This window comes from Oncorhynchus mykiss, chromosome 31 (assembly GCF_013265735.2).
Source record: "Oncorhynchus mykiss isolate Arlee chromosome 31, USDA_OmykA_1.1, whole genome shotgun sequence".
Classification (NCBI taxonomy): domain Eukaryota; kingdom Metazoa; phylum Chordata; class Actinopteri; order Salmoniformes; family Salmonidae; genus Oncorhynchus; species Oncorhynchus mykiss.
Genome location: NC_050571.1, coordinates 26,755,530 through 26,780,838, shown reverse-complemented (window position 1 = coordinate 26,780,838; position 25,309 = coordinate 26,755,530). Strand labels below are relative to the sequence as shown.

At 41.5% G+C, this 25,309-nt stretch overlaps 3 protein-coding genes across 3 annotated transcripts; all 3 read left to right on the top strand.

Annotated features, from left to right (window-relative positions):
* Positions 1–448: 448 nt before the first annotated feature.
* On the top strand, positions 449–1,921 carry LOC110504428 (protocadherin gamma-A12-like). The gene has a single exon (XM_021583192.2). It carries the CDS (start codon positions 449–451, stop codon positions 1,919–1,921), a length of 1,473 nt encoding a protein of 490 aa, XP_021438867.2.
* Positions 1,922–9,078: 7,157 nt separating this feature from the next.
* Positions 9,079–11,614, top strand: LOC110504427 (protocadherin gamma-A12-like). Its single transcript, XM_021583191.2, has one exon. It carries the CDS (start codon positions 9,218–9,220, stop codon positions 11,612–11,614), a length of 2,397 nt encoding a protein of 798 aa, XP_021438866.2. The 5' UTR covers positions 9,079–9,217.
* Positions 11,615–13,034: 1,420 nt separating this feature from the next.
* LOC110504870 (protocadherin beta-16-like) lies at positions 13,035–23,978 on the top strand. Its single transcript, XM_021583728.2, has 3 exons — positions 13,035–15,564; positions 21,866–23,194; positions 23,952–23,978. The coding sequence occupies exons 1-3, from the start codon at positions 13,165–13,167 to the stop codon at positions 23,976–23,978; spliced, it is 3,756 nt and encodes a 1,251-aa protein (XP_021439403.2). The 5' UTR covers positions 13,035–13,164.
* The last annotated feature ends 1,331 nt before the right edge of the window (positions 23,979–25,309 follow it).

The window sequence follows — 25,309 nt, the reverse complement described above, 5'->3', positions numbered from 1 at the left end:
TCAAAGCTATACACTTGAAAGGAACAACCATTTCATTTTGAATGTTAATACAAAAAGTGGTGGACGGAAAAATGCCGATTTAGTCTTAAACAAAGAGCTAGACCGTGAACAACAGCAGGAATTTAAATTATTACTCACATCTGTGGATGGAGGTTCTCCGCAGAGATCAGGTACTGTAGTCATACACGTCACTGTACTGGATGCTAACGATAACGCCCCAGTGTTTAGCCAGGCCGTCTATAAAGCCAGTCTGCCTGAAAACTCTCCTGTGGATACTCTTGTAATTACAGTGAGCGCCAGTGATTTAGACGAGGGACCCAATGGCGAAGTTATGTATGATTTTGACCATGTTTCAGATGAAAATAACATTGTATTTTCTCTGGATCATAAAACAGGAGAACTAAGAGTTATTGGGTCTCTGGATTATGAAGATGAGTCATCATATGAAATGCAGATCAGCGCAAAGGACGGTTTAGGATTAGCATCTTCCTCTACGTTGATAATAGAAATCACTGATATTAATGACAACGCCCCTGTGATATATCTACAATCTCTGACTAACCCCATACCTGAGAACGCGTCACCTGGTACAGAGGTGGGCATCATTAACGTGCAGGATAGAGACTCTGAGAATAACCGACAGGTTCGCTGCTCCATTCAGCAAAACCTTCCCTTCAAGCTGGTGCCATCCATCAAAAACTACTATTCTCTGGTGACCACGGGCGAACTGGACCGTGAACTAGTGTCTGATTACAACATTACAATCACTGCCACCGACGAGGGCTCTCCACCTCTGTCCTCCTCTAAAAGTGTTCAGTTATCTGTAGCTGACGTCAACGACAACCCACCTGTGTTTGAGGAACAGTCCTATAAAGCCCACGTGACTGAAAATAACAAACCCGGTGTGTCTGTGTGTACCGTTACAGCACGAGACCCAGACTGGAGACAGAACGGGACAGTGATTTATTCTATCTTACCTAGTGAGGTGAACGGTGTACCGGTGTCCTCGTTTTTATCCGTTAATGGAGACACGGGGGTGATCCACGCTGTGAGGTCGTTTGATTATGAACAGTTCAGGAGTTTTAAAGTCCACGTGGTGGCCAGAGACAACGGTTCTCCTCCGCTCAGCAGCAATGTCACGGTCAGTATGTTCATAACGGATGTGAATGACAACTCTCCTCAGATACTATACCCCGCCCCGGAGGGGAAATCCTTCATGACCGAACTGGTCCCCAAAGCTGCGCATGGGGGCTCTCTGGTTTCCAAGGTGATAGCTGTGGACGCGGACTCCGGCCAGAATGCCTGGCTGTCCTATCATATATTCAAATCAACTGATACGGGACTTTTCACTATTGGTCTCCACAGTGGAGAGATCAGGACACAGCGGGACATTTCTGAATCAGACAGCATGAAACAGAACCTCATTGTGTCAGTGAAAGATAACGGACAGCCCTCTCTCTCTGCCACCTGTACAATTTATTTAGTGATTTCTGATAACTTGGCTGAAGTACCAGAACTGAAAGATGTATCTTATGATGAGAGCAATTCCAAACTCACCTCTTATCTGATCATCGCGCTGGTGTCTGTCTCCACCTTTTTCATCACCTTCATTATTGTAATCCTGGCGGTGAGGTTTTGCCGCAGGAGAAAGCCCAGACTGTTGTTTGATGGAGCGGTCGCCATCCCCAGCGCGTATCTCCCTCCCAACTACGCAGAGGTGGATGGCGCTGGAACTCTCCGCAGCACATACAATTATGACGCATACCTGACGACGGGATCGCGCACAAGTGACTTCAAGTTCGTCACATCTTACAATGACAACACACTACCCGCGGACCAGACTCTGAGAAAAATTCCTACAGACTTTGCTGATGATCTTGAAGATTCCGATGTGTCCCCAAAGGTAGGTCTTTACCGTTAATGGACTTGGCACTAATTAGGCTTTGTATCAGTGCCGTTTTTTGCATGTACATCTTGGTGGGGTGAGCTCTCCATTTTTTAAATTCATGCCAGCAAAGTCACTGCACAACACAACACTAAACCATACATGAATTGCACTATAATGGTGACAAAAAGGTGCCCACAAACTTTTAGGGCCTACATAAAGCTGTCCCAACAGCAGAGCTTTCTTTTCAGCACCATGGAGTGAATCCTTACCACTGCTACATCAGTGGAGCCTTGTCTGGCAGCGAAAGAGTATATTCAGCCTCATTTGCTGCGTAAAAAAAAACATACCTGATATGGCTGACTTGCTTAAATAAATTTGATTTCTACTGACAATTGAACTGTACAAACTATGGCATAATGGAACGATGTGTGTGAATGAGGCAATCCGTCATTTCGATGAAGACATGAATGAGCGAGCTAAGACGGACGTAGTCAATTTAAGTATTTGTTCAGTGCTTTTGAAATGTACAGCGACAGAAGTCAGAACATGGGCCATTCTTACAGTATTCTCCCTGTACACCAAGTCAGAATCATAGGACAAATAAACGGGGCATGTAAGCAGATAATGAAAGCTCTTACAATATTCAATGTTGACATTTCTCTAAAACAGGCTATTGCCTACATGTGCACCACCAAGTCAGATGAGGGGAAAGGGACCGAATGATTAAGGTGAGGCACAGGGCAACAAACAGCTTACTACTTAACATACACTTAGTATTACCTTCTTAGTTACAGTACACATATCTCCCTGGCATATTACATAATCCCTGGCATATTACATAATCTATTACATAATTTATCTAGCAGCATACAATACATTTTTGGACTCACAGTTGTGCTGTGCTAACTTGAACAGGTAGGTGGCGCGGCGGTCCTTCTTGTGGGCACATTTTGACATAAAATTTTGTCATAAAAGTCTGTCATTCTCTGGATGTATGCTGCTTTCAAGACAACTGAGAACTCAAAAAAAAAAGTTGAATCACGTCAGTGACGTCGGGTTGGAGCTCTAGAAAGAGGCCCGAGTTACCCGACTTGGAATTGTGAGTTGGATGATCGTTCAAAACAATTTCCCTGTTCTGAGTTTCCAGTTGTTTGAACGTGGCTGAGGTCATGCTGGCTTGACAGCATCGCCGATGTATTTAACCTTTTCTGTCCCATTGTGTTGGGTGTTAATGTTTATCCTTTTAAGCTTGGAGAAGAGACCATTAAAACCAGACATGGTCCACACACTTTCTCCACCGAATAGCAGGCAGGACATAGGGATTTGTTTTCTTCAATGCTTGTAGTTAGCCACTGATATCTTCCAAACAACTCATTGTTGAATTTGCAATTTCCAACTTGTTGTGTAATGTTTATGTCTAATGGCCGATGAGCACTGATACGTTTTATCAATAATTGATCTTCCTATGACAAGGATTGAAAAGGATTTGCCAGTAGATTGTCAACGTGAATCATGATGGTGACTGCCTGTGTAGTTTGCTAGCCAAGATTTTGAAAGTATGATGTTGACATGATCACTTCAATCAAAACCATGGTAGATATAATGTGATTTGACGTAATTTTATCTGTGGCCAATGACTTTCTGCCTTCTTGGTTGGGCACTTCTAATGTAAATCTAAGGCAGCAACCAAGGGGTCTTGAACTTTCAAGCTCTCTCTGTAGATCTTGCAGTGAGGGAGTGTCCCCATGAGTGACAGAACACTGAGCCAATAATGGCATAACTAGAGAAGATTACCAACCCCTACGCTTTGTGTTCCTCGCTGGCTGCCCCTCCACCACAGAAAGCAATGAGCTAGGCTGAAACACCTGCATTTTGGAGCAGCCTTACTCAACAAAGTGAAAAAGAGACGTTGGCGGCATTTCAAACTGAAAATAGACAGCCCTCAGACCTAAACCCTCAGCCCTTGAATTACGTTTTACATCGTCAAATCTGAGTATACCTTAAATGCCCCTTGCCCAAGCGAGGGAGAGTGCTGATCAGAGAGGCAACGTCCTTGGTGGACAGTGGCTAGTGCAAGAGCTGAGAGGGTAAATATAACTTTCTTGGAGCCCATGTTTGGATGCAGCTTTATAAACTCAATAAAAGGGTTTACATTGTTTGCAAACTGAAATGTGACAATTATTAATGAAGAAATAACATGCAAAACAGTAAAAAAAAAAAAAGTATATATATAGATATATATATATATATCTATATATATACAGTGGGGCAAAAAAAGTATTTAGTCAGCCACCGATTGTGCAAGTTCTCCCACTTAAAAAGATGAGAGAGGCCTGTAATTTTCATCATAGGTACACTTCAACTATGACAGACAAAATGAGAATTTTTTACTCCAGAAAATCACATTGTAGGATTTTTAATGAATTTATTTGCAAATTATGGTGGAAAATAAGTATTTGGTCACCTACAAACAAGCAAGATTTCTGGCTCTCACAGACCTGTAACTTCTTCTTTAAGAGGCTCCTCTGTCCTCCACTTGTTACCTGTATTAATGGCACCTGTTTGAACTTGTTATCAGTATAAAAGACACCTGTTCACAACCTCAAACAGTCACACTCCAAACTCCACTATGGCCAAGACCAAAGAGCTGTCAAAGGACACCAGAAACAAAATTGTAGACCTGCACCAGGCTGGGAAGACTGAATCTGCAATAGGTAAGCAGCTTGGTTTGAAGAAATCAACTGTGGGAGCAATTATTGGGTAATGGAAGACATACAAGACCACTGATAATCTACCTCGATCTGGGGCTCCACGCAAGATCTCACCCCGTGGTGTCAAAATGATCACAAGAAAATCCAAGAACCACACGGGGGGACCTAGTGAATGACCTGCAGAGAGCTGGGACCATTGTAACAAAGCCTACCATCAGTAACACACTACGCCGCCAGGGACTCAAATCCTGCAGTGCCAGACGTGTCCCCCTGCTTAAGCCAGTACATGTCCAGGCCCATCTGAAGTTTGCTAGAGAGCATTTGGATGATCCAGAAGAAGATTGGGAGAATGTCATATGGTCAGATGAAACCAAAATGTAACATTTTGGTAAAAACTCAACTCGTAGTGTTTGAAGGACAAAGAATGCTGAGTTGCATCCAAAGAACACCATACCTACTGTGAAGCATGGGGGTGGAAACATCATGCTTTGGGGCTCTTTTTCTGCAAAGGGACCAGGACGACTGATCCGTGTAAAGGAAAGAATGAATGGGGCCATGTATCGTGAAAACCTCCTTCCATCAGCAAGGGCATTGAAGATGAAAAGTGGCTGGGTCTTTCAGCATGACAATGATCCCAAACACACCGCCCGGGCAACGAAGGAGTGGCTTCGCAAGAAGCATTTCAAGGTCCTGGAGTGGCCTAGCCAGTCTCCAGATCTCAACCCCATAGAAAATCTTTGGAGGGAGTTGAAAGTCATTTTGTCTGTCATGGTTGAACTGTACCTATGATGAAAATTGCAGGCCTCTCTCATCTTTTTAAGTGGGAGAACTTGCACAATTGGTGCCTGACTAAATACGTTTTTGCCACACTGTATATATATATATATATATATTTGGACTCATCATACCAAAGGACAGATTTCCACCAGTGTAATGTGAATTGCTCATGTTTCTTGGCCCAAACAAGTGTCTTCGTCTTATTGGTGTCCTTTAGTAGTGGTTTCTTTGCAGAAATTTAGCCATGAAGGCCTGATTCACGCAGTCTCCTCTGAACAGTTTTTGTTGAGATGCGTCTGTTACTGGAGCTCTGGGAAGCATTTATTTGGGCTGCAATCTGAGGTGCAGTTAACTCTGGGGTTTCCATTCATGTGGCAGTCATCATGAGAGCCAGTTTCATCATGGAGCCGCAGCAGAGGTAACTCTGGGTCTTCCATTCCAGTGGCAGTCCTCATGAGAGCCAGTTTCATCATGGAGCTTGATGGTTTTTGTGACTGCACGTGAAGAAACTTTCAAAGTTCTTGAAATGTAATGCATTGACTGACCTTCATGTCCTAAAGTAATGATGGAATGTTGTTTCTCTTTGCTTATTTTCGAGCTGTTCTTGCCATAATATGGACTTGGTCTTCAACCAAATATTCTGTATGCCACGCCTACCTTGTCACAGCACAACTGATTGGCTCAAATGCATTAAGAGGGGGAAAAATCTCCAAATTAACTTTTTAACAAGGCACGCAGGTTAATTGAAATGCATTCCAGGTGACTACCTCATGAAGCTGGTTGAGAGAATGCCAAGAGTGTGCAAAGCTGTCATCAAGGCAAAGGGTGACTACTTTGAGTAATCTCAAATATAAAACATATTATGATTTGTTTAACACTGTTTTGGTTACAACATGATTCCATATGTGTTATTTCATAGTTTTGATGTCTTCCCTATTATTCTACAATGTAGAAAATAGTAAAACATTAAGAACAACCTTTGAGTGAGTAGGTGTGTCCAAACTTTTGTCTGGTACTGAATATGCAGTATTTACTTTTTTGGCTAAACAGCTGGAGCTCAAAACTGGTGGGGCTTTTCCCTGAATGACGGGGCGCCGCTGCTCTGTAGCAGGTTTTACACTTGTAGTCAAAGTATTTTGTGGCCACAATTTCAAAACTGTTTTTGTGATTCATGATGAAAACACTGTTTCCACAGGTCTCCTATATGTAGATTTGCATTCATTATCTGTCCCATGTTTGTATTTTCAAATATGATGTAAGTGTTTTATTTTCTGCTTTGAAACAACCCTCCTCATTTCAAGGCAGACATCCCAGATGATATTATGTTCTTTGCATTGTGTTTGGGTACGTTTGGTTTGGGACTGATAAACAAAAATAAATTCTCCCTCACAGCCTACCGCCCAGTTTTAATATTACAGAGAGCGTGTTATAGCCTGGTTCTATGCAGAACCGTTGATTGTATGTACCCTCGTAAGGCTAAAGAACAACGTGTAGAGAGCACAATGTTGAGAAAAGTACAGAACTGTATCGGAGTGTCGCTGTCCATTGTGTTGAAACGCTCGTGTTTTTATTTTGTAAAGCCTGTTGCGTCTATTATTTTTGATTGACAGTAGGCCTATCACTTACAGTTGAACACAGATGTTTACATACACTTAGGTTGGAGTCATTAAAACTCGTTTTTCAACCACTCCGCAAATTTCTTGATAACAAACTGTAGTTTTGGCATGTCAGTTAGGATATCTACATTGTGCATGACACAAGTAATTTTTACAACACATGTTTACAGACAGATAATTTTGCTTACAATTCACTGCATCACAATTCCAGTGGGTCAGAAGTTTACATACAGTAAGTTGACTGTGCCTTTAAACAGCTTGGAAAATTCCAGCAATTGACGTCATGGCTTTAGAAGCGTCTGATAGCTAATTTATATCATTTGAGTCAATTGGAGGTGTACCTGTGGATGTATTTCAAGGCCTACCTTCAAACTCTGTGCTCTTTGCTTGATATAATGGAAAAATCAAAAGAAATCAGCCAAGACCTCAGAAAAATAATTGTAGACCTCCACAAGTCTGGTTCATCCTTGGGAGCAATTTCCAAATGCCTGAAGGTACCACGTTCATCTGTACAAACAATAGTATGCAAGTATAAACACCATGGGACCACGCAGCTGTCATACCGCTCAGGAAGGTGACGCGCTCTGTCTTCTAGAGATGAACGTACGTTGGTGCGAAAAGTGCAAATCAATCCCAGAACAACAGCAAAAGACCTTGTGATGATGCTGGAGGAAGTATCAAAAGTTACAAAAGTATCTATATCCACAGTTAAACAAGTCCTATATCGACATAACCTGAAAGGCCGCTCAGCAAGGAAGAAGCCACTGCTCCAAAACCGCCATAAAAAAGCCAGACTACAGTTTGCAACTGCACATGGGGACAAAGATCGTACTTTTTAGAGAAATTTCCTCTGGTCTGATGAAACAAAAATAGAACTGTTTGGCCATAATGACCATCTTTATGTTTGGAGGAAGAAGGGGGAGGCTTGCAAGCCGAAGAACACCATCCCAACCGTGAAGCACGGGGGTGGCAGCATCGTGTTGTGGGGGTGCTTTGTTGCAGGAGGGACTGGTGCTCTTCACAAAATAGATTGCATCATGAGGAAAGAAAATGATGTGGATATATTGACGCCACATCTCAAGACATCAGTCAGGAAGTTAAAGCTTGGTCGCAAATGGGTCTTGCAAATGGACAATGACCCCAAGCATACTTCCAAAGTTGTGGCAAAATGGTTTGAGGACAACAAAGTCAAGGTATTGGAGTGGCCATAACAAAGCCCTGACCTCAATCCTAAAGAAGATTTGTGTGCAGAACTGAAAAAGTGTGTACGAGCAAGGAGGTCTTCAAACCTGACTCAGTTACACCAGCTCTGTCAGGAGGAATGTGCCAAAATTCACCCAACTTATTGTGGGAAGCTTGTGGAAGGTTACCTGAAACATTTGACCCAAGTGCATCATTTTAAAGACAATTCTACCAAATGCTAATTGACGGTATGTCAACTTCTGACCCACTGGGAATGTGATGAAAGAAATAAAAGCTGAAATAAGTCCTTCTCTCTACTATTATTCTACCATGTCACATTCTTAAAATAATGTGGTGATCCTAACTGACCTAAGACTGGGACTTTTTACTAGGATTAAATGTCAGGAATTGTGAAAAACTGAGTTTAAATATATTTGGCTAAGGTGTACTGTATGTAAACTTCTGACTTCAGCTATATCTTCCTTGACAGTTCTACTCACTGGCTTTGTGCATTTCACCAATGAGTGACAGATGAGAGACAGAAGGACCCTGCACCTCTTCAGACTTTATAGGCCTAGCTACCATTTGGAAAATAGTAGTTAATTTCAACCTGGCATATACTTTACTCGAGAGTGCGAATGGTTTTAGGGAAATGAGTGACTGTGGTTTTATGTTGTTTTCTGTGCCTATTTGGTTATGCCTTTCCTTATGCTAAGGGCATACATCATGTTTCCAATGTTTACCTACTACTTTTAAATATGTATTTAGCGCAATGTCAGCGTGTATGTGTACACTATGTGTAATTTTGGACGGGTACTCACAGTGTCGCTGTTCACTAGCGGAGGTACAGTATATGTAGCTCTTCACCCATTGCTGTTTTCATTGACAAAGCTCTGATGCCGTTTCACTGCAGATAACAGTTGAGGTAGATGCACATATTCTTTGTTGATAACATAGGGAATTTTCATGGTTTTGTCGAATAATTTTTCATTACATCGATCTGTCTAACTGTAAGGTGGTTATTTGACGTTTTTAATCTAAGGATGGGAAACAAAGGAATATCGGTGACAGGTCTGGTCTGCAGCGTTGTTTTCTTTATTCTACCGCTGCACTCCGCCTATGGAGACGTGAGCTATTCTTTTCCGGAGGAGATGAAACGCGGATCTGTTATTGGAAATATAGCCAAGGACCTCGGGCTGGAGGCGAGCAGACTATCCGCTCGTAAGGCCCGTATTGATAGCGAAGGGAACCGCAAACGGTATTGTGACATTAATCTGAGTAACGGAGATTTAAATGCTGCCGAAAGGATTGACAGAGATGGGCTTTGTGGCAAGAAGGCTTCGTGCGTTTTAAACCAGGAACTGATATTGGAGAATCCTTTGGAGCTGCACCGCATTACTCTTCATGTTCAAGATATTAATGACAATTCGCCACAATTTAATGATGACATGATAGATATAGAGATAAGAGAATCCGCGGAGAAAGGATCTCGTTTTTTATTAGGAGAGGCTCATGACGCGGACATAGGGAAGAACTCAGTTCAAATATACACTCTAGAAAAGAATGACAAATTTGTGTTGTCCGTTGAGAGTAACAATGTTGAGCTTGTTCTAGATGAAAAGCTTGACCGTGAAGTAAAGCAGGATATTAAATTATTGCTTACAGCGATGGACGGAGGCTCTCCGAAGAGATCAGGTACTGTAGTCATACACGTCACTGTACTGGATGCTAATGATAACGCCCCAGTGTTTAACCAGGCGGTCTATAAAGCCAGTCTGCCTGAAAACTCTGCTTTAGATACTGTAGCTGTTACAGTGAGTGCTACGGATGCAGATGAGGGAGTTAATGGAGAGGTGACATATGATTTCGATCACATTTCAGATGATGATAAAAAAATATTTTCTATAGACCGTAAGGGAGGAATAATTAAAGTTATCGGTTCTGTTGACTTTGAAGAGGTTCCGTCCTTTGAGCTGCGCGTGAAAGCGAAGGACGGTTTAGGTTTAGCATCATATGCCAAAGTGATAATAGAAATGACTGATGTTAATGACAACGCTCCTGTGATATATCTCAAATCTCTAACTAGCCCCATACCTGAGAACGCGTCACCTGGTACAGAGGTGGGCATCATTAACGTGCAGGACAGAGACTCTGAGAATAACCGACAGGTCCGCTGCTCCATTCAGCAAAACCTTCCCTTTAAGCTGGTGCCATCCATCAAAAACTACTATTCTCTGGTGACCACGGGCGAACTGGACCGGGAACTAGTGTCTGATTACAACATTACAATCACTGCCACCGACGAGGGCTCTCCACCTCTGTCCTCCTCTAAAAGTGTTCAGTTATCTGTAGCTGACGTCAACGACAACCCACCTGTGTTTGAGGAACAGTCCTATAAAGCCCACGTGACTGAAACTAATAGACCCGGGTCTTCCCTGTGTTCCGTTACAGCACGAGACCCAGACTGGAGACAGAACGGAACAGTGATTTATTCTCTCTTACCTGGTGAGGTGAACGGTGTCCCAGTGTCCTCGTTATTATCCGTTAACGGAGACACGGGGGTGATCCACGCTGTGAGGTCGTTTGATTATGAACAGTTCAGGAGTTTTAAAGTCCACGTGGTGGCCAGAGACAACGGTTCTCCTCCGCTCAGCAGCAACGTCACGGTCAGTGTGTTCATAACGGATGTGAATGACAACTCTCCTCAGATTCTGTATCCCGCCCCGGAGGGGATCTCCTTCATGACGGAGTTGGTCCCCAAAGCTGCGCACGGGGGCTCTCTGGTTTCAAAGGTGATAGCTGTGGACGCAGACTCCGGCCAGAACGCCTGGCTGTCCTATCACATACTCAAATCCACAGATCCGGGACTTTTCACTATTGGTCTCCACAGTGGAGAGATCAGGACACAGCGGGACATTTCTGAATCTGACAGCATGAAACAGAACCTCATTGTGTCAGTGAAAGATAACGGACAGCCCTCTCTCTCTGCCACCTGTACCATGTATTTAGTGATTTCTGATAACTTGGCTGAAGTGCCAGAACTGAAAGATGTCTCTTATGATGAGAGCAATTCCAAACTCACCTCTTATCTGATCATCGCGCTGGTGTCTGTCTCCACCTTTTTCCTCACCTTCATCATTGTCATCCTGGCCGTAAGGTTTTGCCGCAGGAGAAAGCCTAGACTGTTGTTTGACGGAGCGGTCGCCATCCCCAGTGCGTATCTCCCTCCCAACTACGCAGAGGTGGATGGCACAGGAACTGTCCGCAGTACTTACAATTATGACGCATACCTGACGACGGGTTCGCGAACAAGTGACTTCAAGTTCCTCACATCGTACAACGAAAACACACTGCCCGCGGACCAGACTATGAGAAAAACTCCAACCGACTTTTCTGAAGATCTTGACGACTCGGAAGGGTCCCCAGAGGTAGGCTTTTAATGGAAATAATAACGGAATTGTTTTTTTAGGCTTATATGATAGATTGGGGCTATATTATTTAAACATTGCAGCTAATCTGCTTTGTGTAATATTTGTGTTGTTGTTGGAGAAACCACTTTTCGTCGTTAACCCAGCTTGTCTATTAAGGAAATTATTTATACTTCAGTTTCATTCAATTTGAAATGTTTTAGATTATTATTTCAGTCCCGTCGCAATTTAATTGCAAAATCCCGAGGTGCGATTATATGTGGTTTGCTAGAGTTGTAACATCGTATATGCTCTTTTTGTAATTGATAGAATCGGTGGATTTTTCAGATAATAGACTTCAGTCGCTTCTCGGTTTTCTGATTAGGGTTGTACTGACAATTAATTGCTATTGTGTGTTTGGCACTGGAGGAGTGAAAACCTGTTTGGAAAGAGGCTCGAAAATAGAACTACTGTATTTTGAGAGATAATAATTGATTAGACATTTTAAAGGATGAAATCTCTTGAGATGCACCTTCTCGGTTTAAAGAATGTCCAAATAAAAAAACAACCCCCAAAAAAACAATACTTATAATATGGCAACTACGGTCTAATAATGCTAACAAGTAAATACAAATAATAATAATAAAAGGTCAATTCTGAGCATAAAAAAGTTGTTATACACCTACTAATGGGCCTACAACAAATACAAATAAATATGCAACTAATAACACTAAGTTGGCTGCCTATAATATATACATAATTACAAATATCGTCACGTGTTGACGTTTCTCCTAGTTAAAAACACAAACAGTTTGTTCTTAACATTGGAACAAGGGCTATCACTGTGTGATTTTAATGCCCTGATTTCTATAAGTAAATTATTCCAGAGAAGCGTCGAGAGAGCGTCTGAAGAGCAACGAGAGTCCTCGCACTGTCACTGTCCATGGTGCTGAAATGTCTAAAATCCTATTTAATAAACCAGTAGGCTTTACTATTGATCGCTGTTTGACCTTCATATTCTTATTCCTTCCCCTGCTCTGTTTTTTTTTATAGCAGTTATGAGTTTGCTCTGGCTGAGGACCAGCAACGGATATATTGCTTTGTTGTCTCTCTTGCACATGTGTTGTATTTTATATTCATAGTATACCTGATCTTAACTGATGAAAAAAGAGTGGGGGTGATTTTAATAATTTATGTTTGTATGGTTTAATATCCTATCGTTTTCTATGTTTCTCTTTCGTTTTCCAATAGTTAATTGACCAAATAAACTTACTTAAGCGTATTTATAACCATATGCCAGAAAAACATTAAGAAATCTGTGAGTAAATAATGTAATTTCTGTTGAGTACTGACTGTGTCGCTGTTCACCATGTGTGTTTGGATAGATCCAGTTCTCCACCCACTGGTGTTGTAACAAGACTCGGGTGCTCGGGTGTCATTCTGCAGAAAATATTGGACGCGGTTAGATTGCTTGAACATTTTGAGGATATTATTTTCCTCAAGCTGAATATTTTTGTGGAATACTATTTGTTCACATTGTATTATCAAGGGCCATATTGTGTTTTGACGTTTTTGAACCCAGGATGGGTCACAAAGGAATCTCGGTGACAGGTCTGGTCTGCAGCGTTGTTTTCTTTCTTCTACCGCTGCACTCCGCCTATGGAGACGTGAGCTATTCTTTTCCGGAGGAGATGAAACGCGGATCTGTTATTGGAAATATAGCCAAGGATCTCGGGCTTGTGGCGAGCAGACTGTCCGCTCGTAAGGCCCGTATTGATACCGAAGGGAACCACGAACGGTATTGTGACATTAATCTGAATACGGGAGATTTGACTATAGCTGAAAGGATTGACAGAGATGGGCTTTGTGGCAAGAAGGCTTCGTGCGTATTAAAACAGGAACTTGTGCTTGAAGATCCGTTGGAGCTTCACCGTATTAGTCTTCATGTCCAAGATATAAATGATAATTCCCCACAGTTTAAAAAGGATATTATCAAAATGGAAATTAGTGAATCAGCAGTCAAAGGTGTTCGTTTTTCTCTAGATGAGGCCCATGACGCTGATATAGGACAGAATACGGTTCAGAGCTATACACTACAAAGAAATGAACATTTTATTTTGAATGTCAAAACCAAAAGTGGTGGACGCAAATACAGCGAGTTAGTGTTAGACAAAGAGCTAGACCGCGAGGGGCACCATGAAATCAAGTTATTACTTACAGCGATGGACGGAGGCTCTCCGCAGAGATCAGGTACTGTAGTCATACACGTCACTGTACTGGATGCTAACGATAACGCCCCAGTGTTTAGCCAGGCCGTCTATAAAGCCAGTTTGCCTGAAAACTCTCCTTTAGATACTGTAGTGGTTACAGTGAGTGCTACGGATGCAGATGAGGGATTGAATGGTGAAGTTACTTATGAATTTGATGACGTTTCAGATGAAAATAGCAATGTATTTTCTCTTGATCATGAGACTGGAAAAATTACAGTTGTTGGTCCAATAGATTATGAAAAGGAGTCTTCATATGAAATGCAGATCAGCGCAAAGGACGGTTTAGGATTAGCATCCTACTCTACGTTGATAATAGAAATCACTGATATTAATGACAACGCCCCTGTGATTTATCTACAATCTCTGACTAACCCCATACCTGAGAACGCGTCACCTGGTACAGAGGTGGGCATCATTAACGTGCAGGATAGAGACTCTGAGAATAACCGACAAGTCCGCTGCTCCATTCAGCAAAACCTTCCCTTTAAGCTGGTGCCATCCATCAAAAACTACTATTCTCTGGTGACCACGGGCGAACTGGACCGTGAACTAGTGTCTGATTACAACATTACAATCACTGCCACCGACGAGGGCTCTCCACCTCTATCCTCCTCTAAAAGTGTTCAGTTATCTGTAGCTGACGTCAACGACAACCCACCTGTGTTTGAGGAACAGTCCTATAAAGCCCAAATGACTGAAAATAACAAACCCGGTAACTCTGTGTGTACTGTTACAGCACGAGACCCAGACTGGAGACAGAACGGAACAGTGATTTATTCTCTCTTACCAGGTGAAGTGAACGGTGTCCCAGTGTCCTTGTTTTTATCCATTAATGGAGAAACGGGGGTGATCCACACTGTGAGGTCGTTTGATTACGAGCAGTTCAGGAGTTTTAAAGTCCACGTGGTGGCCAGAGACAACGGTTCTCCTCCCCTCAGCAGCAACGTCACGGTCAGTGTGTTCATAACGGATGTGAATGACAACTCTCCTCAGATACTATACCCCGCCCCGGAGGGGAGCTCCTTCATGACGGAGCTGGTCCCCAAAGCTGCGCACGGGGGCTCTCTGGTTTCCAAGGTGATTGCGGTGGACGCGGACTCTGGCCAGAACGCCTGGCTGTCCTATCATATTGTCAAATCCACTGATCCGGGACTTTTCATTATTGGTCTGCACAATGGAGAGATCAGGACACAGCGGGACATTTCGGAATCTGACAGCATGAAACAGAACCTCATTGTGTCAGTGAAAGATAACGGACAGCCCTCTCTCTCTGCCACCTGTAGCATGTATTTAGTGATTTCTGATAACTTGGCTGAAGTGCCAGAACTGAAAGATGTATCTTATGATGAGAGCAATTCCAAACTCACCTCTTATCTGATCATCGCGCTGGTGTCCGTCTCCACCTTTTTCCTCACATTCATCATTGTCATCCTGTCCGTGAGGTTTTGCCGCAGGAGAAAGCCCAGACTGTTGTTTGATGGAGCGGTCGCCATCCCCAGCGCGTATCTCCCTCCCAACTACACAGAGGTGGATGGCGCAGGAACTCTCCGCAGCACTTACAATTATGATGCATACCTGACGACGGGTTCGCGAACAAGTGACTTCAAGTTCCTCACATCTTACAGTGACAACACGCTGCCTGCAGACCAGACTCTGAGAAAAACTCCAAATGACTTTACTGAAGATCTTGACGACTCCGAAGGGTCACCAGAGGTAGGACTTTATTGTAAACAAAAATATACTATTGGTTTTATGTTTTATTAAATCGAGGCTATACTTTTCCATACATGTTCAGGTGTCATGCTTAGCAAAACAATTAAAGCGCCAATTAGAGCAAAATCCTTTGTCCTATAGAAAATCACACTTTTCACAGCAATACATTCATTTTCCAATGTTTGTCTACATTGTCAGTCTGTATTTGCAACAGAAAGAGACAGATGGTTGTTAAATGTGTTTTACAGAATAACTTACATTCTATAGATTTCACTCCATTATGGGTAAAATGCTGAAAAATGCTTTTATTCATTGTAATTGGAAGTCTCCTGTGGAAATGATTGTCTTATACTCCATGTTCTCTTTACAGTAATAGTTTATGCCTACTGTAGATTAGAATTTTCAGTTTCAGGCACCAACCTCATGCGGTGGGTAAGACACATGAGGTTCAGACTATTAATTCCTTACCCTGAATAGATTTGCCCCTGATCATAGATCTAAGATTGTACCCAATCCCAATGTTAACTCCATCTCCTTCTCTTTCTCTCTTTGTCTCTCTCTCTCCCAACACCTATCCCCCACAAACCAGCACGTAATATACTGTAGGTTTTGAATTAGTGTTGTAATTATGCTTTTCTTTGGTTACATACATTGTTGTTTTTACAGTATTATACAATAAAACTAACAGCAATTTACTGTATTACCTGTTTCCAGTATATAGCCATAAATATGATGCCCTCTGGGTGATATTAGGCGTAACTGGTAAATGGTAGATGATCCCTCAATTCCAATAAAACGTTGGTTTAACAGTACATTACTGTAAATAAGTTAACATTGTACTATATTTCCACCCCACAGAATATATGAATATATTACCCTATCATATTTTTGCTTGCCAAAAACATTTTGACCTCTAGTGGGTATGGTTGTGTCTTGCCCATTAACATATTTTGAGGCACATATTCAATATGTGTAGGGGACAGATTGGAGTGGCAGCAAGCATCTAACCTTTAACGGTTGAGTATTTGTTTTGTTCTTGGTCTGTTTTTCCCTGTAGTCACTGAACATTTGGAAGTCTTTGTTAAGTGCAAGTGATTTTAAACACCAATTATTCATATATATTTGTTTGATATGCTGTAATATGGAAACACATTACCTAGCAGCCAACCTGCTGCACCAATCCCAAGGAATTACACTAAAATACTGTAAAATACAAAACCCGCCTCCCCTCAATGAATTAATTAATCCCAGTATTAAAATATTTACTGTAAAACATTTACAATGACAGTATTTGCCTGGCAACTCTGCTGATAATATCATTCTGTACATTTACAGGGAAAAGTTTGACAGTGTATAGGCAGGTTGATAGGCTCCAGGTTTGATGTCATTTGAAGTGAGAACTCAGTTGAAGTGAGAAATATTGAGGTGTTGATATATAATCGGAGTTGTGATGGTGTTAGTTTATTTATTTAACTAGGCAAGTCAGTTAAGAACAAATTCTTATTCACTATGACGGCCAACCCCGGCCAACCCCTAACCTGGACGACACTGGGCCAATTGTGCGCCGCCCTATGTGACTCCCAATCACGGCCAGGTGTGATGCAGCCTGGAAACAAACCAGGGTCTGTAGTGACACCTTTATTACTGAGATGCAGTGCCTTAGACCGCTGCGCCACTCAGGAGTGAGTTTGCTCCTACAGTGATTACAGTCACCTCCAAAATTATTGACAGCCTTGATAAAGATGAGCAACGAAGACTGCATGAAATAAATAATACAAATACAGAGCTATTGTGTGCAAAATTATATTCATTTATACTCCCATAAACGCTCAGAGAAAGAGATTGTGTGTAACAAGTAAAAAATAAAATCTCAAAAAGATTGGTGTCAATATTTTTGCCAGCGCCATGATTCTTGTGAATAAATCAAACTAAATTTAAATCTGCATTAACATTCTACTTTAAAAAAAAAGTTGATCTCATCTTCATAAACTGTATTGTGGCTTTCCATGGCTTCCTGTTTCCCTTGGGTATAAAAATGAGTTAACACACATGTCAAGTCCTTTGTCGTCCATCACCAGGGGGAAAGGCAACAAACTCACAAATGAAGAGAGAGACAAATCGTTGTTGACTTTCATATATCAGTAATTAGGTCTAAAAAAACCACTACTGGAAAAACCAAATATACCACTTATCCATATTAGGGCAATAATTGAAAAATGTAAAACCAACTGAATTGGTTGTAAACTTGCCTGGAAGAGGATGCCAGTGTGTCTTGTCCCCACGCACAGTGAGGAAGATGGTTCGGGGGAAAAGAAAAGTCACATCTTGGGGTCACCAAGTCTCCAAATCTACAATTAGATGCCACTTCTATGCCAATGGGCTATTTGGAAGGGTTTCCATAGAAAGCCCTTATTGAGGGCAATAAACAAATGTAAAAGCGTGGAGTTTGCTAAACGGCATTGGCACTTGGATTGGCACCAGATGCTATGGTCAGAAGAGACACAAAATAGAGCTCTTTGGCCACGCACACCAGTTTGGCTCGAAAGAAGGATGCAATGCAGAAAAAAACCTCATACCTACTATAAGGTATCTAGCAAATACCAGGACATTTTAGCCAAAAACCTGGTTGCCTCTGCTAGGAAGCTGAAACTCGACCGCAGGTGGATCTTCCAGCAAGACAATGACCCTAAGCACACATCAAAATCCACAAAGAAATGGTTCATTGACCATAAAGTCAACATTTTGCAATGGTCATCTCAGTCTTCGGACTTGAACCCCATTGAAAACCTGTGGTTTGAATTGAAGAGGAAAGTACTATAAGAGCAGATCTAAGGATATCGAGGATCTTGAAATATTCTGTAGAGAGGAATGGTCTAAGATTCCTCCCAATGTGTTCTCAAATCTCATATTTTTTATTTTATAGAAAAGGCTAAGATACCGTTGTCACTGCAAGGGGAGGCTGCAAAAAGTATTGAAAACAGGGCTGACAATTATTTATTACAACTAATGTTTTGAGATTTTTGTATTACTTGTTAAACAAAATGTTTTTCTCTGAGCAATTGTATTAGTATGAAATTATAGAATTTCCCTTTTATTTGTGTGCAATATTATAAGTCAGTATTTGAATGATTTATTTTATACAATATTTTTTGCTCATCTTTATCACGTACACGCAGCACCGTTTTGAGGTTTCAGGAAATGGGATGATAAAAGAGTTTTGCTCTGTTTACTAGATTTCTATTTTTTTGCTCCATGGGAAGAGGTTATTAAAAAAGATTGATACTGTCTTTGTATATATAAGTGGTTTGGGTGACTGAAGAGCAACTTGAGGCTTCAACGTGTTGCTGTCCATGGTGCTGAACATGCAGAAAATCCCATTTCTGTTGATTATGCCTATTTCATTATGTCCGTGTGCATGTGTACTCACTGTCTCGCTGTTCACCAGCTGTGTTTGAATAGATCCAGTTCTCCACCCACTGCTTTTGGGTGCCATTTAGCTGTAGACAATCATCTAACTGCATGCACATTTTGTGTAAATGATTTACATCAAATTGCATCTTTTGTTGAATAGTATTTGTTTACACGGCAGTATCCAGAGCTTTATGATGTTCGACCCTTTTAATCCCAAGATGGGGCACAATTCTCAGAGGTCCCCAGAAGTAGGCTTAAACTGTGTTAGTAGCCTTATAACTCTAGAGGCTGTCTAGCAGGTGTTTCACATTTAACAGATTTGACAATATCTAAAGTGTTTTTGTGATACATGGTGAAAGCACTATTTCCACAGGACTAGTATATTTAGAATTTCATCTGTCCCCTTCCTTTAGCGTGTTTTATTCTAGTTTAACAGCAGGGCTAGCCTATTACTTTCCTTTCGCGTGTTTTATTCTAGTTTGACAGCAGAGCTAGCCTATTACTTTCCTTCCTTTAGCGTGTTTTATTCTAGTTTGACAGCAGAGCTAGCCTATTACTTTCCTTCCTTTAGCGTGTTTTATTCTAGTTTGACAGCAGGGCTAGCCTATTACTTTCCTACCTTTAGCGTGTTTTATTCTAGTTTAACAGCAGAGCTAGCCTATTACTTTCCTTTAGTGTGTTTTATTCTAGTTTGACAGCAGGGCTAGCCTATTACTTTCCTTCCTTTAGCGTGTTTTATTCTAGTTTGACAGCAGGGCTAGCCTATTACTTTCCTTTAGCGTGTTTTATTCTAGTTTGACAGCAGGGCTAGGCTATTACTTTCCTTCCTTTAGTGTGTTTTATTCTAGTTTAACAGCAGAGCTAGCCTATTATTTTCCTTCCTTTTGCGTGTTTTATTCTAGTTTAACAGCAGAGCTAGCCTATTATTTTCCTTTAGCGTGTTTTATTCTAGTTTAACAGCAGAGCTAGCCTATTATTTTCCTTTAGCGTGTTTTATTCTAGTTTAACAGCAGAGCTAGCCTATTATTTTTCTTTCCTCGCCAGCTCTACTTACTTTTCGCATTTTACTGATGAATGCTAGTTGCCTTAAAAAATTACACTGCAACTCATTTAATGTGCGTTTTACCTCAATTTTGACAGAAGTTAGGCCTATGGCTATCTTTTTGTAATGTCGTTATTTCACCTACCTGACATTTCCCTAACTCATTATTCTTCTCAATTTGGGATTGGGGTGGTAGGATTAGCGTAAAATAACAAAGAAGGGGAAAATATATATGGCGGATTGGAAATGATGTGGAGATTTACAATGATAGAACCCACACTATCTGCAATGCTAAATTACAAAAAAATACCCCCAAAATAATTTTAAAAAAACCCAATGAGTACAAATAGTTTTTGTGAGAACAGTGGTTATTATTTCTTCTTCGGTGCCTTTTTTTCTTCCCTTTTTTCTTTCTTCCCATATGCTGGGGACACACATCATGTTTTCAATGTTTGATGACGCAAATACAGTTAACTTACTGCTTTTATTGAAATGTAGGCCTATTTAGACCAACGCCAATGTGTATGGGTAAATATGGGGAATATCTGAAGGGTCCTCATAGTGTCGCTGTTCACCAGCGGAGGTAGAATAGACACAGCTCTCCACCCATTGCTGTTGTCATTAACAAAGCTCTGGTTTCGTTTCACTACGTAAAATAATAGGGGTAAACGGTCAGACTGCGCACACATTTTGTTTTGATAATCTAGTGAATGTTGATCTTTTTGTGGAATACTTTCTCCTTACATCGATCTGTTTAACTATATATATATGGATGTCGTTGGAAGTCTAAGGATGCTGAACAAAGGATTCTCAATGTCAGGCCTGGTCTTCTGCTTTTCTTTCTTTCTTCTACCGCTGCACTCCGCCTATGGAGACGTGAGCTATTCTTTTCCGGAGGAGATGAAACGAGGATCTGTTATTGGAAATATAGCCAAGGATCTCGGGCTGGAGGCGAGCAGGCTGTCCACTCGTAGGGCCCGTGTTGATACTGAAGGAAACCGAAAACGTTATTGTGACATTCATCTGAGTACCGGAGATCTGATTGTTGCGGAGAGGATTGACAGAGAGGGGCTTTGTGGCAAGAAGGCTTCGTGCGTTTTAAAACAGGAACTTGTGTTGGAGAATCCTTTGGAGCTGCACCGTATTAGTCTTCATGTTCAAGATATAAATGACAACTCCCCGCAATTTAAAGATGAATTGATAAAACTAGAGATAAGCGAATCAGCTTTTAAAGGAGCCCGTTTCTTATTAGAAGAGGCCCACGATGCAGATGTAGCACAGAATGCAGTCCAAAGCTATACGTTACAAAGTAATGGTCATTTCATTTTGAGTGTTAATACAAATGTCATTGAACTAGTCCTGGACAAAGAGCTTGATCGTGAGCAGGAACGGGATTTAACAGTATTGCTATCTGCATCTGACGGAGGCACACCGCAAAGATCCGGTACCGTAGTCATACACGTCACTGTACTGGATGCTAACGATAACGCCCCAGTGTTTAACCAGGCCGTCTATAAAACCAGTCTGCCTGAAAACTCTCCGTTAGATACTGTAGTGGTTACAGTGAGTGCTACAGATGCAGATGACGGAGTGAATGGGGAAGTTACCTATGACTTCGGCCATATTTCAGAGGAGAATAAGAACATGTTTTTCATCAATTCGAAAATGGGTGAAATCAGAGTTATTGGATCTATTGACTATGAAGAGGTGTCTTCATTTGAATTGCGTATTCAAGCTAAGGATGGTTTAGGGTTAGCATCATATTCTAAAGTCATAATAGACATCACAGATATTAATGACAACGCTCCTGTGATTTATCTACAATCTCTGACTAACCCCATACCTGAGGACGCGTCACCTGGTACAGAGGTGGGCATCATTAACGTGCAGGATAGAGACTCTGAGAATAACCGACAGGTCCGCTGCTCCATTCAGCAAAACGTTCCCTTTAAGCTGGTGCCATCCATCAAAAACTACTATTCTCTGGTGACCACGGGTGAACTGGACAGAGAACTAGTGTCGGATTACAACATTACAATCACTGCCACCGACGAGGGCTCTCCACCTCTGTCCTCCTCTAAAACTGTTCAGTTATCTGTAGCTGACGTCAACGACAACCCACCTGTGTTTGAGGAACAGTCCTATAAAGCCCACGTGACTGAAAATAACAATTCTGGTTCCTCCGTGTGTTCCGTTACTGCACGGGACCCAGACTGGAGACAGAACGGAACAGTGATTTATTCTCTTTTACCCGGTGAAGTAAACGGTGTCCCTGTGTCCTCGTTTTTATCCGTTAACGGAGACACGGGGGTGATCCACGCTGTGAGGTCGTTTGATTATGAACTGTTCAGGAGTTTTAAAGTCCACGTGGTGGCCAGAGACAACGGTTCTCCTCCGCTCAGCAGCAATGTCACGGTCAGTGTGTTCATAACAGATGTGAATGACAACTCTCCTCAGATACTGTACCCCGCCCCGGAGGGGAAATCCTTCATGACCGAGCTTGTACCCAAAGCTGCGCACGGAGGCTCCCTGGTTTCCAAGGTGATTGCGGTGGACGCGGACTCCGGCCAGAACGCCTGGCTTTCTTATCATATAGTCAAATCCACTGATCCGCGACTTTTCACTATTGGTCTCCACAGCGGAGAGATCAGGACACAGCGGGACATTTCTGAATCTGACAGCATGAAACAGAACCTCATTGTGTCAGTGAAAGATAACGGACAGCCCTCTCTCTCTGCCATCTGTACCATGTATTTATTGATTTCTGATAACTTGGCTGAAGTACCAGAACTGAAAGATGTCTCTTATGATGAGAACAATTCCAAACTCACCTCTTATCTGATCATCGCGCTGGTGTCCGTTTCCACCTTTTTCTTCACCTTCATTATTGTCATCCTGGCGTTGAGGTTTTGCCGCAGGAGAAAGCCCAGACTGTTGTTTGACGGAGCGGTCGCCATCCCCAGCGCGTATCTCCCTCCCAACTACGCAGAGGTGGATGGCGCAGGAACTCTCCGCAGCACTTACAATTATGACGCATACCTGACGACAGGCTCGCACACAAGTGACTTCAAGTTCGTCACATCTTACAATGACAACACACTGCCCGCGGACCAGACTCTGAGAAAAACTTCCATCGACTTTGCTGAGGCTCTTGATGACTCTGATGTGTCCCCAGAGGTAGGCCTGCAAATATATATAATCTAGATTTGCTTTAAGATCTTCATGATGGCATAGAGGCTATACTTCTTTTAGATTTCATCTAAATATTTTTTTACAGTCACTTTCCCCCCTGTAGAATGCACTAGTCCCAAGGACTTACTCAATTCTCTAGCTGGGCTATTTAGTCAGTTTACACATGTTTCAGGTTTCAGGAAATATGTAATTTTGTTAGATTATTATTTCCATCCCCTCGCTATTTAACTGATAGCCTCAGTGTTCAGATGCTAATGTCCTTTTTTGATGGGGTGTGTTTGTGATTGTTGTATGAGGTGGAGTTTTCACATAGCCTACATGCTTCACAGTTTTGAGGTTAAAAGAAAACGAGTTAATACAGTCTGTGGAGAGCTTATTGCAGTGTAGCTCTCCATGGTGCTGAAAATCAGAAAACATTTTTGTCGGCTAACGCTCTTTCATCATTACCTCTTTCCAGTAACTTGCCCAGTGATTTTTTTTGTCGACATTAAAAAAGTTTGCATAGAAAATATACGCGGCAACTGCTTGCTAGGGTGCGTTTCTATTTAACTATCTTGTGTCGATAAAAACAGCTGGACGTAATGACGTCACACCTAAAACAAAAACACTTTTTCTAAAGAACCTACAGCGTGGAATAAAGAGCTAGTGGTTGAAGTGTCTCCATTACACATTTAGAGAAATTGCTCATTAACAAATGATCGAGAGTCTGTATGCGCTTCCACCTAACGGTTTCATTTCTCAGGTAGCCTGCGAAAGCCAGCGTAGATAGAATGCAATCATTGATAAACATTTGCCATATTATAATAATTGTCATGTGACAGTATAGCCAAAGTCCATGCTATGGTGAAAATTGCAATCCTGTAGATCTGAAATAATTGAATGGTGAAAATGACCAGCCAACCAGAAACCCAATGGCGAAGCAATTCGGACATTCTTCAAAGTCAGGACAAATCTTGTCCTGCAAAGAAACGTACTTTTTTATAGTCTACATTTTTATTTTGCAAGCAGTAGGCATTTAGAATTAAATGTGGAGTGGAGCTTATACATCACGTGCCCAACGAACCTTCAAAAGTATTTATCAATCATTTTGTTGTTTCTTTCCATCATCATTTGTCAAAGTCAAGAAAGTTTGAAAAAATGACAAATCCACCCGTTAAATGGATAAAAGTGTTGTCGATTTTTCAACCTGGTCTCAGATAATTTCCTATTATTCTGTACGTAAATCCTAGACTTTTCATTTAGTATGTATAATATGTTTAGTATTGTTACATAAGACAGATGGTTACTTAAGCCAAAAACGAAAGTAGAGTGGTTGGTCGTGGTCGATTGGTGGGCGTATAACTCAAACGTCCAGCAACCCATGTGTGCGCGTATAACGCAAACTTCCAGCAGCCCAAAGGTTGCGAGTTTCAATCTCATCATGGACTTCTTTTGCATTATAACTAATTAGCAACTTTTCAAATACTTACTGCTTTTAAGCTACTTTGCAACTACTTAGCATGTTAGCTAACCCTTCCCTTCACCTAACCCTACCCTTAATACATACAATTTGAAACGTAACATATCTATGCTAAATGGAGTGTCTTGGATTTACGTAAATAATCATTTAAAATGCTCTGAGACCAGGTTTTATCTTTAGAAAACGTATCCTATGGCTGCAGTTTCCATTACATGTGTCGCAATTAATTGTTTTGTGACATTGCTTTTGTCGAATAAATCTGGGTCGATGGAAGCCCGCCTACAGTTTGACTGCCTTGTCACGCTCATATCCAGAGCTACTAGGGCTTGCTCGGGGCTAATTGACACATTTTCACCAAGTAGCTCGGGATTCGAATCAGATATGTAGGCCTAAACTATTTTGTTATATCTCTTTCACCGGAGTATGTAGACGGTTTACATACAATTATTTATCTGTTGTGATTTAATATAATGCTCGTTCCTATCTGTCTAGTTGGTTATGCTGATTTCAAGACACTGGAGGTAAAAGTTATTCCCCATAGTTATAAAGCAGCTTACTTATAAGCATACTTAACTTTTTATGAAATATTTAGAAAAATCGTTGCTTTGTCTAATTTCTAAAGATATACTCAAAGTGTCGCT

Bases quoted from the DNA above. Each gene is read 5' to 3' on its own strand.
- LOC110504428 (XM_021583192.2), top strand. From the start codon at position 449: ATGCAGATCAGCGCAAAGGACGGTTTAGGATTAGCATCTTCCTCTACG.
- LOC110504870 (XM_021583728.2), top strand. From the start codon at position 13,165: ATGGGTCACAAAGGAATCTCGGTGACAGGTCTGGTCTGCAGCGTTGTT. The intron at 15,565-21,865 runs GTAGGACTTTAT...CCCATACCTGAG, and splicing joins ACTCCGAAGGGTCACCAGAG to GACGCGTCACCTGGTACAGA. The intron at 23,195-23,951 runs GTAGGCCTGCAA...TTCATTTCTCAG, and splicing joins ACTCTGATGTGTCCCCAGAG to GTAGCCTGCGAAAGCCAGCG.
- LOC110504427 (XM_021583191.2), top strand. From the start codon at position 9,218: ATGGGAAACAAAGGAATATCGGTGACAGGTCTGGTCTGCAGCGTTGTT.